Raw genomic sequence first — 15,332 nt, 5'->3', positions numbered from 1 at the left:
TCCCAACACATGAAAGAGGTAGGGGTGGAGGCAGGAGGATATCAGTAATTAATTCCAGGTCATTTCCCGCTACATAAGGAGTATGTACGTGTGGGTGTAGCCTGGGCTAGATGAGACTGTCTCCAAAAAAAAAAAAAAAAAAAAAAAAAAAAAAAGTGAGAAAGGGAAACAGGTAACAGGTAGTCACCTGTTAATTTGAGATGGAGAGCCAGACACCGACGACACCCCTTGAATCTGAACCCTCGATTAAACCTTTCCTCTCTGTTTCTCTACAGGCGTCCCTCCCCCATCCGAGCCCGCCGCGGGGGAGGGGCTCCAGCGTCGCAGTCGCCGTTGTTGCCTTCCGGGGACGTGGACACGTGAGCCCCGGCGGCTGGGTCCATGGCACTGTGAATCGGCGAGGGAGCCCCGCTCCGTGCGAGGGGCGCCCGGCCCCCTCCCCGCCCCATGCGCCCGCGGCTCTGAAGCCTGAGCGGGGCCGGGGGCCGGGCGGCGTCGGGGCCGCCGGAGGCATGGCGCTCGGGAGTCGGTGGCGACCGCCACCCCAGTTGCCGCCGCTGCTGTTGCTGCTGGCGCTGGTGGCGGGCGTCCGTGGCTTGGAGTTCGGCGGCGGCCCCGGGCAGTGGGCTCGCTACGCGCGCTGGGCGGGCGCGGCGAGCACCGGCGAGCTCAGCTTCAGCCTGCGCACCAACGCCACGCGCGCGCTGCTGCTCTACCTGGACGACGGCGGCGACTGCGACTTCCTGGAGCTGCTGCTGGTGGACGGGCGCCTGCGGCTGCGCTTCACGCTGTCTTGCGCCGAACCCGCCACGCTGCAGCTGGACACGCCGGTGGCGGACGACCGCTGGCACATGGTGCTGCTGACCCGCGACGCGCGGCGCACGGCGCTGGCAGTAGACGGCGAAGCCCGCGCCGCCGAGGTGCGCTCAAAGCGGCGCGAGATGCAGGTGGCCAGCGACCTGTTCGTGGGCGGCATCCCACCGGACGTGCGCCTATCTGCGCTCACGCTCAGCACTGTCAAGTACGAGCCGCCTTTCCGCGGCCTCCTGGCCAACCTGAAGCTGGGCGAGCGGCCGCCGGCGCTGCTGGGTAGCCAGGGCCTGCGCGGTGCGGCCGCCGACCCCCTGTGCGCGCCCGCGCGCAATCCCTGCGCCAACGGCGGCCTCTGCACCGTGCTAGCCCCCGGCGAGGTAGGCTGCGACTGCAGCCACACTGGCTTCGGCGGCAAGTTCTGCAGTGAAGGTGAGCTCCTGCGCGGCCGCGAGGTGGAAGGGTGCGTGGGTCAGGGTCTACTGGCTTGTGCTGGGGCGGGGGGCACAGGGAGAACGCTCTTCAGACCGCCACGGTGGCAAGGAGGTGTCCAGATTAGATTTTAGTAAACTGGCGCAAGTGTGTGAGGGCGAGTGCAGCTCAAGAGTAAAGCTGGCAGTGGATAGTGTGGGTGTGGCCCTGGGTGTGGCCAGGGTGAGAGCTAGCACGAACTGTGGGGGGCTTGTGTGGTGAGGTCTAGAAGGGACTGGTGGCTCAGGGCCTGTGAGTGGATGGTAAGGTCGTGCGGGTGGGGCCTGCGCAGGCCGTGGCTATGGAAGGGCCTGTGAGACACAGAGTAGGGACCCGTACCTGGGGCGGGGTGGGGGGGGGTCTTGTTTGGCCTGAGGCAGGTTTCGACCTTTCAAGGCCGGGTGTTCAAGGGGTGGAGGGATCAGAGTGAACGAAGCCTCTGAAGAGCTGGGGTTTGCTGGCAGTAGTCCCTGTCTTGTGAGAAGGACTGATGTATGAGAGCTGGACAGAAATCTGCTTGAGGACCTACACCAGAGGGCAGAGAAGGAGGTGGGGACCGAGAGGCTATGACCCAACCGACCAGAAGGACGGGAATTGTGTTGGTTTTCTGTCACAGAATCCCCAGATTTGCATGAGAGGGTGGCTGAGGCTCCTGACTAAAAGTTGACCTTTTTGGTGATGGGCCTAGTTGACAGGCAGTCTCTCCCAGGTTCGAGACTGGGAGGGGAGGCTTGTGCTTCCAACATGGAAGCCCTTTCAGGTTTGGGTTTGGGATGGAGATTACAGGGCTGGATAAGGTTTGCTGACACCCTGGAAGGTGAGACAGAATATGGAATGAGAAAGAAGATGTGGGGGCCTCTGCAAGAACCCCAGTTTGTAAGAGAGGTTGCATGACTGAGTCCACAGGCAGGAGAAAGAACAGTGGTTGAACTGAGGGCAGCTAGGTTGTGCTTTAGAGGGGACAAAGGAAGGAGCCACTTTTACTTTGGTGTGACTGGTCAGAGGAGAGATTTTTCTGCATCGATTTCAGGGTGCTAGCTCATTACCCAGCAGGTGTGTGTGGTAGTACTTGTTTTTCTATTTCTACTTGTACAAGTCAGGGGTCACTTTGCAATTGTGTGTGTGTGTGTGTATGTACATGTACATGTGTAGACCTTCAAGGAGGTGGAGTCTTTGAGGGAGTGTGTGGCCCTGGGAACGGAGTCTCCAAGGGTGTATGCAGTCAGTCAGCCTGGGGATGAGCCAAGTCTGCGATGTTGCCCTGTTATGGGAAGTCTGTTCCTTAGCATTTCCGATTGTGTATCTGTAGCTATGGTAGATGACAAGTAAGGAGCCAGGTGTAGCGGTGCACAGGTATCATCTCAGCAGTTGAGAAGCAGAGGCAGGAAGACCAGGAACTTTAAGGTCATTCTCAGACATTCAGTGAGTTTGAAGCCAGCCTGGGCTATATGAGACTCTGTCTCAGAACAAAGCAAAAAGGCAAGCAAACAGAAAATTTAAGGAGGGGCTGTGGGTCTTGTGGAACTATGTTCAGGGATACATCTTTAGGAACTGAGTATATTAACATGACACCTTCTCGCCTTTTCTCCAAGGAGCTCAGGCGCTCCTTAAACTGTGAAACCGTGTGCAGAGGCCTGCGAGCCTGCCAGTGTGTTTTGGGTGCCTATGTGTGAATGGGTCTGTTTGAGTTGTTCTTTCTGACTGGAGGCCGGTACCTGGCAGAGTGGCTGGAGTGCAGCTGAAGGGGTTGTGCCATGTGCAGGTCTCCAGTGTGTGTTTCATTGAGAGACCGCCATAAGACATTTGGAACTCATGGGACATTTCCAGAACCTTAACTTTCTTCTCCAGTTGCTATGACACCGCCTCACTTAGCCTTCCTAAGGAAACAGGATGAGGGCTGGGCAGCGGCAGTGCCTTTAATCCCAGTACTTGGGAGGCAGAGGCAGGTGGATCTCTGAGTGCAAGGCCAGCCTGGTCTACAGAGGCAGTTCTAGGACAGCCACACCCTGTCTCAAACAAACAAACCAAATAAACCCCAACCAACCCCCACCCTCAAAGGCTGAACTACCTTTCTGATTTAAGGGAGGGAAAATTTGAGCTATGAAGAGGTTATAGTAACTGCTGCACGGTCCCACCATGGTGGAATTAGGCCTAAGTATATAGGAATTGCACTCAGAGGCATCTCTGCCAATCCATTCTCTGAAAGCATTCGGTCCAGATGTGTTGAAGTGTGTGTGTGTGAGTGTGTGTGTGTGTGTGTGTGTGTGTGTGTGTGTGTGTAAGTTTCTGTAGTTGAGAGAGATGGTTTTGTTGAGTCGATGTGCTAGAGTTAAATGAATGTTTGGGTTGGAAGAACTAAGAAAGATGGCTATGTGCAGCTGACCCACTGTGTGTAACAGTTGGTAAGGGGAAGGGGTGGATATAGTGTGTAGATATTGCTGTGTGTGATTGGTTGAGAGAGGTGCTTTGTCTGATAAAGGGCAGGTTGAGTCTCTGCACTGAATATAGCACACAGTAGCCAGTGGGTGTTTGATTAAGACTTGGGGAATGAATGGAGAGATATTAATAAGTATGTGAGAGAACAAAGACTTGTGGTAAAGCCATATGTGTTGATGAAAACTCACATGTGTATGTTTTGGGATCTGCATTGTGGGTGGGCGTGGGGTGGAACACACTGACTGTGTGCATCTGGAGCTGGCAGGTGCAGCAAGAACCCCTGACCCCCCTCCTGCCTCTTGCTGCCCTCAGTCTATTTATTTTCATTAGGTTTGTTCCTGAGTCCCTCAGCAGCTTTTGTAATAAGCAAGCAGCGGCCCATTCACTTCTAGCACATTCTTTGTGTCCATGTGTGTAATTCTCTCTCTCTCTCTCTGTTTCTGTTTGTTTCTCTGTGCATGCATGTGTGTGTGTGTGTGTGTGTGTGTGTGTGTGTGTGTGTGTGTGAGAGAGAGAGAGAGAGAGAGAGAGAGAGAGAGAGAGAGAGAGAGAGAGAGAGAGCCATTCTTCCTATGTAGTCCAGGCTAGCCTCAAATGCTAGGATTGTAGGCCATCTTGTCAGGCTTTCCTCTAAGACACACCGAGGATGTCAGAAACAGCATCTGCTTCTTTTTAAAGAATTACAATTTTATTTACTATTTGTGTGTGTGCATGTGTGCACGCACACATAGGTATACACGAACCACAGCACATATGCAGAGGTCAGAGGACAACTTTGTGGAGCTGATTCTCCCCTTTCCACTTTGCCATGGGTTCTGGGAATCAAACTCGGATTGTCAGGCTTCAGTGGTGAGCACTATTGCTAGCTTGTTATCTCACGTGTGTGTGTGTGTGTGTGTGTGTGTGTGTGTGTGTGTGTATTCAAATGTATGTGTGCGTACCATGTACATACCTGGTAGAGAAACAGAAGGTTTTGAATGAGGCTAGGCACCTAATCCAGGTCTTCTGGAAGAGCAGTAAATACCACAGATCTATCTCCTCAAACCTACATTTTAAAATTTGTTTTTAAATTTCCACTTATTTATTTATTTATTTATTTATTTATTTATTTATTTATTTATTTATTTATTGTGGGCACTCATACCACAACACACATGTGGCTGTCAGAGCCTAGCCTACAAGAATTCTCCCTTTCCCAGGGATGGCACGGAGGTCGCCAGGCTTGGCAGAAAGCACTTTTATCTCCCAAGCCGTATTCTGGTCCTTCTAGCACATTCTTATCTACCCAAGGAGGAAGAATATGGCCTCCCACTGTAAATTACTCCGGGTGGGAACAGGAAAGCTGAGGGGACCAGATCCTGATAGATCTGAACACTCTGAGAGTCAGGGTGTATACCCTGCTTTGGAAGCTACGGTCACTTCATTTTTACCTGATTTTGAGTGGTTTCCATCTTTTTCTGAAACCAAGGACATTTTAAAAAGTCAGTAATTCACAGTATAACCTTCCAAAGAGTTAGTTATTATTTTTATATGTGTTTATTGGGAAAACAAATGACTCCAAGCTCTCATGAATTCAGAAAAGCTTTTAGATGACTTTGATGCTGTATTCACCACTGTGGTTAATAAAATATACATTAGGAGAAATAGTTTTAGCTTTATAGGCAAGATGTACCAATTTGCCTTGAGATGTTCGGTCTACATATGGATTTGTGGATCTTTTGGAATCTCCCCTGTAATTTCATGGGGTCTTGGCTTACCCAGCTGCTGAGAACCCAACTGGCAGAATATTTGCTGCTTGCCTTCTCTGGGGCATCTGGCCACTGTAATTGCTGACAGAGCTAAGGATGGCTCACTGAGCATCAGTGTTCCTGCTGCTGACTGGGTGACAAGCCTGGGGTAGCGTAGACAGGGATTTTGCCATGGTTTATCCATCTGCACGTCCTTATGTGATCCGTGTGTGTGTGTGTGGAGAAGAGCAGGAAAAGCGACCAAGAAAGAAGAGGTGTGCAGGTAGGTGTGGGAGACCTCAGATGGAGTCAAAGCACAGATGCACTGGTCCAAGTGTCAGGTGCACACCTCACAGGAGACAAGGAGAGGACGGTCACTGTGCGTGCTGCCGGGATAGACACTGTGTCCTTGGCTGGCTGGCAGTTTGATTCAACAGGTGATTGTGGACCCCTTGGTAGTGTGCTGGGGCCTCCGAGGGAGGGAGAAGGGAGTGAGATGAGCTGTCTGCTCCAGAGCTGGACATTTAGTTGAGGAAGTAGATACAAAGGGAATGCAGGGAGAAGTTAAGGGAGTCTGCATGCCTGTCTGTCTGTCTTTCTGCCTGCCTGTGTGTGAGGTGCTATCATAATGCTATCTGCCTCAAAGAGTCACTGCAACGATCTCAGTGAGTTTATATAAAGTCCAGAGAATGGCATGTGACACCGAAAATGCTCAGTAAATACAGGCTGAGTATCTTCAGTCCAGAAACCTCAGGTTTAAAAGAGCCCTAAAAACTGAGATGCTGAGGGGGACTGACAGGATTGCAGGAGGAATCTTCCCCACCAACTTCGTCTGATGGACAGAGTGGAAACACTGTACTAAATCACCTGCAGGCCACATGCCTAGGTACATGTGAGGGAGTAAATATCCCAAGATATCTCATTATATGTATTCAGGCATCCTAGAATTTTAAAAACATCCAAAATCTCGAAATACTTCCAGACCCAAACATTCAGACAAGAAATAACAGTTGGCTTGGGACTGCAGAGATGGCTCAGTGGAGAGCACTGTTCTTGCAGAGGATCTGGGTTTGGTTCCTAGCACCAACACAAGGCAGCTCACAACCCCCTCAAGCAATTCCAGTTCTCGGGTATCCAATGCTTCCGGCCTCTGTGGACACTTGGCGTACATTCAGTGCACAGAAACTCATCAGAGTTATGCACATACATAAAAAGAAATAAACACTTTTAAAAAGAATATTCAACCTCCAATAACAATAAACAAACAAAATCCCAAAGCCTAAGGATATGGCAGGCAGAGTAGTGTAGTGGTTAAACAACAGACTGCTATCCAGGTGTGGTGGTATTACCAGCGTCTGGGGACCACTGCCGGAGAAACACTACACATTTGAAGCCAACTTAGGCTACATAGCAAGTTCCTCCCCAGCCTTCGTTATATAGTGAGACCCTGTGTTAAAAACAAAATGGTGCTCAACAGGCAAAGGTGCTTGCCACCAACCTTGGTAACTTGTTCAATTTCCAGAACCCACATGGTGGCAGGGAGGACTGACTCCTGCTGGTTGTCCCCAGATCTCCATGGTTATGTGGCAAGTGTGGATGTACACGAACACTAATAAAGTTTGTGTCTTGTAGGCAGCATAGTACTGAATCCTGTATTCTTTTTAAAGCTCACAGGGAGAGACTCTAAGTAGGTTTTACTGTATTTATTGTGTGTGTGTGTGTGTGTGTGTGTGTGTGTGTATGTGTGTGTGTGTGTGTGTGTGTGTGTGTGTGTGTGTGTGTATGTGTGTATGGATGGTAGATAATTAGTGGGAGCAGAGTTTTAAAATTTTTATTTCACTAGTATTGAGGATTGAACTCAGGGCCCAGCACATGTTAGACAAGGGTTCTACCAGAGAGCTAAATTCCTCCTTGCCATTCCTGTAAACAAAGGACACTGGGGTCTCAAGGAAGGGAAGGGTTTACAAGTCCAGAGGATTGGTAATGGGGTTGTGAAATGTTATTTGGGACTGACTTTGAACATTGATCAGCAAGCTCAGGAGAGGCCAGGTCAAGCAAAGGGATGACTATCAAAGCGGTATGGAAGGGAGGAAATATGGGTGCCATCTGTAGAGGAGCATCCAGCACTGGGGCAAAGAAGCGTTCATGGCAGAAGCTGAGGCCATGCCTTGAGTATCTGGTTTGAGTCATTCATGTGACAGTGGGTGTGAACAGGCTATGGAGTCACGGGATTGGAGCAGGGAGGCGATGAAGATGCGAACCGTATGTAGGAAGCAGGGAGTAAGGTATAGAGGGATTCTGTACCGCAGTTAGATGGGGAGAAACCAGTTGGAAGGTAGTTTAAGTGATATTTTAATTATATTTATTTGTATATGTGTCTGTGAGAATGTATAAGCACACACACACACACACACACACATATATATATATATGTATGTATGTGCACATACATGCATGAAGCCACAGGATAAACTTTAGTGTCACTCTTCAAGTACCATCTACCTTGTCATTTTTTTTTTTTTTTGAGTCATGGTCTCTCTCTGGCCTAGAATTTGTTGATTAGATTAGGCTAGCTGGCCAGTGAGCCCTAGAGAGCTGCATTCCCAGTGCTGAGGTAGCAAAGGTGTGCTACCACAGCAACACTTTTACCTGAGTTGTCTGGAGTTGAGCTCGCATCTTCAGTTTGTATGTGAGACATACTTTGCTGACCGAGATGCCTCCTGCCCTAAACGTTGTTTTGGAGTAGCCAAGAAGGGTGACAGCAGCTGTGCTGGCCATTGGGATAGTTGGAGTGACAGATAGCAGATGCTGAGACCGAAGCTGGGAGACACGGCCTCTGTGGTCGAGGTGGGAAGGGAGGATTCAGAGAATGAGAAGTTTCAGTTTTGCGTGGTTGGAAGGGAGGTAGAGAGCTGAGAAGGGCAGGAAGTCTGGAAGGGGATGAGGTTTGGGACAGTGGATCCGGTGTGTGTGGAGTGGAGTGGTCCTGGCCTTCTTTAGACATAGCTATCCCAGGTTCTCATTTCTCCTGCTATTATGGAATGCCCTGGGAGCAGCTTAGTGGAGAAAGGGCTTATTTTAGCTCATAATTCCAGGGTATATAGTCCATCACTGGGCAGTGTGTGTGTGTGTGTGTGTGTGTGTGTAGGCAAGAACTTAAATTTTTTCCTCTTTTAAAGATTTAATTATTTTATGTATGTGAGTATGTGAGTAGATTGTTGCTGTCTTCAGACACACCAGAAGAGGGCATCGGATCCCGTTACAGATGGTTGTGAGCTACCATGTGGTTGCTGGGAACTGAACTCAGAACCTTTGGAAGAGCAGTCAGTGCTCTTAAACACCGAGTCATCTCTCCAGCCCCCGCCCCCTCTCTTTTTAAAATTTAATTTAATCTTTAAGATGTATTCACTTCACATCCCACTCACTGGTCCCCTCTCTGTCACCCTCCACATTTATTCCTCCTCCTCCTCTTCCCCTTCCCGTTTTTCTCTGAGCAGGTGGGGCCTGTGCAACCCCCAACCCTGGCACTTCAAGTCTCTGCAAGGCTAGGGGCCTCCTCTCCCACTGAGGCCAGACAGGGCAGCTCAGCGAGAAGAACATGTTTCTTTGTTTATTTGAGGCAAGGTCTTTCATTGTAGCCCTGGCTGGTCTGGAACTCACAGAGAGAGAATCCTAGAACCAAACAGTTGCACCACCATGTCAGTCTGTGTATGGATGTATTCTCTGCACGCATTTCTGTGTCCCACATGGGGTAGTACTGAAGAAGGCCAGGAGAGAATGTTGGATTCCCAGGAACTGGAGCTACAGACAGTTGTGAGCTATCATGTGGGAACTGAACCTGGGCCGGTGGAACAGCAGCAGTGCTCTTAATTGCTGAGCCATCCCTCTGGCTCCATGGTTATTGGAGATTCTTTGGGGCAATATTTCTCCAAAAACCAGTAGCTACTTCAGATCTCAGGGCCACAGCTTCTTCCCTAAGCCAGATATGCAGAGGTCCTGCTGGGCTGTCTTAGAGAGGTGCTCATGAGGTGTAGAGGCAGGAGACTGTGTTCTGAGCTCTTGAACAGGAACTCATCTTGGAGAGCCAGGTTATCACACTGAAGGATAAAACTCACAAGGCTGAGAACAAGGTCTCAGCGGGAAATCTTATCACACTCGTTCTGAGTCCCACTAAGGACTCTGGGAGGCCATGAGTTCCCTCAGGTGTCACCGCAGACCGACTTGCCATGGTTTCTCCCCTACACGTGACCCTTCTTGCATGGCTGTCTTTTTTTGAGGGATCAGAGCATGGCTTTCATTGCTTACAATCCCCCCCCTTCCATTTTTCCCATCTTCATTGATATCTATAACAAATCTACTGAGCTCTGAGTTCATGTTAGTTAAGACAGTGGTGTCTCTGTCCTCTGCCAGGGCACTGAGTACCCATGCATGTGCAAGTTGAAGTTAAGTCAGAAATGTGACCATGACAGCTTCCAGGGCTGGAAGGGATGCCAGGCAGAAAGGCTGGACCTTTCTGGGGGATGCAGAGTTAAGCTGGCTGTTTCCAGAGAAAGACACTGACAGGGTTGTTGTTTGGGCTGGCAACTCTGCTTCGAGGCTCCATTCTGCTCCTTGCTGGCTTTGTGAACCTGGAAAACTGACCGAGCCATGGGAAGACAGTGCTCCAGGAGCTCTGCCAAGGGATCAATAGGTTTACTGTGGTTCTTCACTCCAATGGCCAGGACGCTTTGAGGAAGAGGTGGCATTAGGCTAGTCCTTGCTGAGAGTGTGGGGTGTGAAAGAATTAATGTCTTCAGCATGGTGAGGTGACAAGATTGGATGCGCTTTGTGGAAAATAAAATACAGTGTAGATTGGCACTCCAGAAGCTTCTAGCAGTTTTGACTTCTAGGTTAAGAAAAGACCTCTCAAGATGTTTCCATTCCATACTGGGTCAGGGTGAGGCTGGGCGATAGGATTTGTTTTGTAGTTTATACTAAGCTCACCTAAGATATGTAGTTGAGCCTCTTGGACCTGGTCTCTGTCTCGCAGCTCCTCTCTGCCCGCTCTCCCCTTCTCTTCTCATGGTCAGGTTTAGTCTCCCAGCTATGTTCAGCCTGAACTGTTCCCTCTGCCTGCTTTCTCTCTTACATCTGCCATAAAACTCTTCCCCATAAAAAGAAAAGTTATATGGTCAAACATGGCCTTGAACTTCGGATCCTCCTGCCTCCACCTTCTGAGTTCTGGGATGTAGCACAGTTCCTAGTTATGCAGTGTTGGGGACTGAGGTCAGGCAAGCATTCCTCCAACTGAGTCACAGCAGCCCTCACTGGAAGCTTAAAGCTTAGAGGGGATTAGGTTAAGTTTTGTTGCTTTTTTGAGACAGGCTCTCTCTACGTAGCCCTGGCTGTACAAGAGCTCACTCTGAAGATCAGGCTGGCCTTGAATTTACAAAGATCCGCCTGCCTCTGCCTCTCAAGTGGTGGGATTTAAAGGCATGTGCCACCAAGCCCAGTCTTGGATTAAATCAATTATTGATTTAAAAACTTTAAAATATGTATTTTATTTTTTTTTATGAGTATGAGTGTTTTGCCTGCATGAGTATGCCTGTGTACCACACGCAGGTCTGGTACCCCCAGAGGCCAGAAGAGGGTATCAAGTCCCCTGCAACTGGAGTTATGGTTGTGAGCTTCCACTGGGTGCTGGGAACTGAACTCAGGTCTCTGAAGGAGAAATAAGCACTTTAAACTGCTGAGCCATCTCTCCAGCCTTTAAGATGTTATTAAACATTATAGTTGTTGTGTGTGCATGCATGCATACATGATGTTTGTTGGGGGAGTTAGTGTGCCATGCTTCTCATGGAGAGCAGAGAGCAACCATGGTGGAATTAGTTCTTTCCTCCCATCTTTGCATAGGTTTCAGGGCTGGGACTCAGACAGTTGTCCATGGAGTGCACCCTTATCTACCGAGCCATCCCACTGGTTCTCTAGATTCATTTGATTGCCACCAATAGTGTGACCTTAGACAAGTCGCTTCTGCATTTTCCCCCTATGTGCATGTGTGCTGTATTCATGTTTGTACATATATGTACACATATGTGTGAACATGTATGTCTGTATGGTTGGGAGTCTTCCCCACTTGCTTTCCACCTTATATACAGAGGCAGGGACTTTCACTGAGAGCTTGCCATTTTGAATAGTCTTGCTAGCTATTTTGCCCTGGGGATTCTGTTTCTACTTCCTCCTGTGTTTTGGGATTATGGGTGGGCCACCGGGCTTACCTGGTTTTTATATGGGTCCCGGAAATATGACTTCTGGTCCTCACGGTTGTGGGCATGAGCCATGTATCCAGCCCTGCTTCTGTTTTTGGACGCTTGGCTTCCTCAACTCGAACGGAGGCATAGTCATTTGTATTCAAGGGTTATAATAGTGATGGCGGGTACAGGAAACAGCACACAACAGGATCCAGGCCTACTTTAGTGCTCAGAACACAAGAAGTGTTATTATATTATTCACTCAACAAACATAGCCATGTCTTCTTACAAGCCAGGAGCTGAGCAAGCAGCTGGAGGTAGAGAGATGAATGAGACATTGTTTTGTCTCGTACAGTTTTGCAGTCCCATCAGGAAGCTGAGTTGAAATTACAGTTGCATGTAGCTTTAACGGGGGCAGTGGTAATACAGTGTGTATCACAGAGCTGGTCCGGAAGAAGGTAACTGCTGCTCTCCTGTGTTCAGAATATAGACATATTGATATGGTCTTAAGGGGAAACATTGGCTTTCTTGGATGGCTGTGTGTGTGTGTGTGTGTGCGTGCGTGCGCGCACATATGCATGCGTGATGTGTGTTTTGGGAAGAGTAGATAGAACATGGCCTATTAGGGGAATGTAAAGAGGCTGGGTGTGGCTGGAGCCTGGATTGTTGCAGGCTAGGAGACTGAAGAGGGGGTGTGGTGAGATTTGAGGGCACTTACTGAGAAGCCTAGACCTTCCCTGGTGAAGTTCAGCATAGAGTCATATACACTGCAGTAGGTTTGAGATGTGCCAAGGCACTTAGTTGGTATGTGGACCTAAACTGCAGAGTGACAGGACTCACTGAAGATCCTCTCAGGCCTATTTAAGCTCTCATAGAACAGACAGGGCCTTGGCTGGGCTGCACTAATGGGGCCTGGAGGATTTAGGAGGTAGAACCCACAAGTTCTAGTGACTTGTATGAAAAGGGAGGAGTGCTTTCTGGGTGTCTAGCCCAATCAAGAAAGGAGAGGGCTTGGGGGGAGGGTTCTGAAGCCACCTCAGACAGGTTAAGGGCAGGAATCCTCTGAGAGGAAGGAGCATGGTGGCTTTGATCAGCAAGTGGACAATGGGTGACAATTAAGAGTGGTTCAGCTGAGTCTCCGCCTCAGAGAGACAAGAGAATATACCACTGAGCACATGAGAATTGCAGCCAAGTGGTGTGGAATGTGACAGATGAGTAGTCACCAGGTCCACCAGGTAGAGGGCCCTAACCTAGGGCCAGGCCCTCTGGGTTAGATGGCATCATGAGACACTTTTTAGAGATCAAGAATTGTGGGTTGGAAATAAGGCCTTTGCCCCAAGGCATCAAGGTGAGCTATGGGTGAGCAGAACATGGAGAAGACAATTTGACTAAGGGACAGGGACGGAGAGCTAGAGGGGCCTGGGATGACAAATGAGGGACTCAGACAGCGCAGAGCGGAGGAAGGAAAGACGTTTACCACCTTGCTGGCTTCTCGTTTTTGAGCATACCGTAAGAATTATTCCTTTCAGGCTGGAGAGATGGCTCAGCGGTTAAGAGCACTGACTGCTCTTCCAGAGGTTCTGAGTTCAATTCCCAGCAACCACATGGTGGCTCAAAACCATCTGTAATGAGATCCGATGCCCTCTTCTAGTGTGTCTGAAAACAGCTACAGTGTACTCACATACATTAAATAAATTAATAAATCTTTAAAAAAATATTAAAAAAAAAAGAATTATTCCTTTCAGGGGGCTGGAGATGGCTCAGTGGTTAAGAACACTGGCTGCTCTTCCAGAAGTTCTGAGTTCAAATCCCAACAACCACATAGTGGCTCACAACCATCTGTAATGGGATCTGATGCCCTCTTCTGGTGTATCTGACAACACCTGTAGTATGCATATATGATTAATAAATCTCTAAAAGTTAAAAAAATATTCTTTAAATTTTTTTTATTTTATTTTATGTGTATGTGTGTGTCCCCGAGAACAGGTATTTGTACCACACGACGCAGTGTCAGCAGAGGTCAGAGGAGGCCTTCAGCTCCCTTGGAACTGGAGCTTATAAGGTGGTGTGAGCCACTGCCATGTGAATGCTGGGAACCAAACCTGAGTGTTCTGTAAGAACAGGAAGTACTCCTAACCACTTGTTCATCCCCCAAACCCATCAAACGATTAAATCCTGTGCCACTGTGTGTGTCTTGCACAAGTCTGTGCACATGAGTGAAGTTGCCCGAGGAGGCCAGAGGCATCTGTTCCCTCTGCAGCTGCAGTTACACGTGATGGTAGGCTGCTCAAGTGGCTTCTAGAAACCCAGCTAGGGTCCTCGGGAAGAGCAGGAAGCTTTCTTAATCACCATCTTTCCAGCCTAGAAATACTTCTTGAGAGATCTGCCATGTGGATTATATAGAAATCAAAATGACTCATTTGAACAGGTGGCGGCTTGGGACTGGCCAGAGCCCTAGCATGCTAGGACCAAAGAGTTTCAGCATGGCAGTTCTCAGAGTACCCAGGGGTCACTTTAACTAGACAACGCCTTCATAGCTGTGATGAGGCTCAGCAGCTTTAGAAGAATTGTGGTCTATACAGCTTTGGCTGTGTATTGTAGAGTGTATTTGTAACGTGGAAGCTTGTGGGTGGACAAAGAGATGGGTAGGTAGCAAAACGGTTGTGTTCATTGGGGGTGTGTGAGAGTGGGGGTGGATGCATCAGGAATAATGTGTATTAGGCTGTTGTGCAGGTGTTGGTGCTTGCAGTCAGTCTGCATGTGTGTCACAGGGAGGTATGAGGTATGAGGAATAACATATTTGTCTTGGCAGTATAATGCCCCTCCCCAAGAACAAATCCCACAAAATGAGCTCACAGGAGGGAGGAGACAGCGTGTATGCAAGTATGTGAATTCGTCTCTATCTCAGGATCTGCATATGTGTCTCCCCTTGAGGGTTTGTGTGTTTGTAGGTTGTGAAGCTTCTCCTGCCTTTGGCTCCGTCTAGCATCCTCTTGTTCAGTGGATATGTGACATGTTTAAAACTTGGAGAGCCTTGGTCCTCTCATCAAGCAGGCCAGAGCAAAGCCTGCTTGAGGATCTGTGGCTTAGCTGAAGGAACTGCTCACATCCACCTTCTCTCTACCCACCAGGTGTACCCCAAGGTCCAGGTCAGGCCCCAAATAGCTGAGGCTGATGGCCCATAGGGTGTGGCACAATCTAGAGGTCCTCAGTGTGGTCCTCTGATTTTAGTCCTGTGACTAAACTTAAGGTAAACATTTAGCTGGTGACTCTTTGCTTCACCCAACCATTTAGGGGATTTTGGCTCAGTTGGGACATAGAATCAGAAGGATTAAGGTATTAGGGCTAACCTTGGCTACATAAAGAGTTTGAGACCAGTCTGGCCTATCCAGTATTTTGAAACAAACAAGCAAACAGATACATAAGCCAACACATTCTGGAGTCTGAGGGTGCAGCTTCATTGGTAGGATATATGTTTAGCATACACAAAGCTTTGAATTTAATCCCAAGCAGTGCTTAAAGATGAGCAGTAGTGCAGGCCTGTAATCCCACCACTAAGGAGGCAGGGGGATAGCCCTGAGTTAGAGGCTAGAGACTACAGAGTTAGTTCCAGGCCAGCTTGGATATAGAACAAGACTGTGAAACACTCTCATAAAAA

The 15,332-nt window shown here is 48.9% G+C and overlaps 1 protein-coding gene across 8 annotated transcripts in view; it reads left to right on the top strand.

Moving 5' to 3' along the window:
• Positions 1-512: 512 nt before the first annotated feature.
• NRXN2 (neurexin 2) overlaps positions 513-15,332 on the top strand; it is a gene marked incomplete at both ends in the record, with an annotated part of 99,401 nt that continues 84,581 nt past the window's right edge. For all 8 annotated transcript variants that reach the window (XM_080913462.1, XM_080913465.1, XM_080913466.1 and 5 more), the window contains one exon: positions 513-1,242. In XM_080913462.1, the coding sequence (XP_080769588.1) occupies positions 513-1,242 (730 nt within the window). The remainder of the gene's footprint in view (positions 1,243-15,332) is intronic.

This window comes from Micromys minutus, assembly GCF_963924665.1.
Source record: "Micromys minutus genome assembly, chromosome: 2".
Classification (NCBI taxonomy): domain Eukaryota; kingdom Metazoa; phylum Chordata; class Mammalia; order Rodentia; family Muridae; genus Micromys; species Micromys minutus.
Note: the sequence above shows the minus strand (reverse complement) of the source record. Positions and strands in the feature narration are given on the sequence as shown.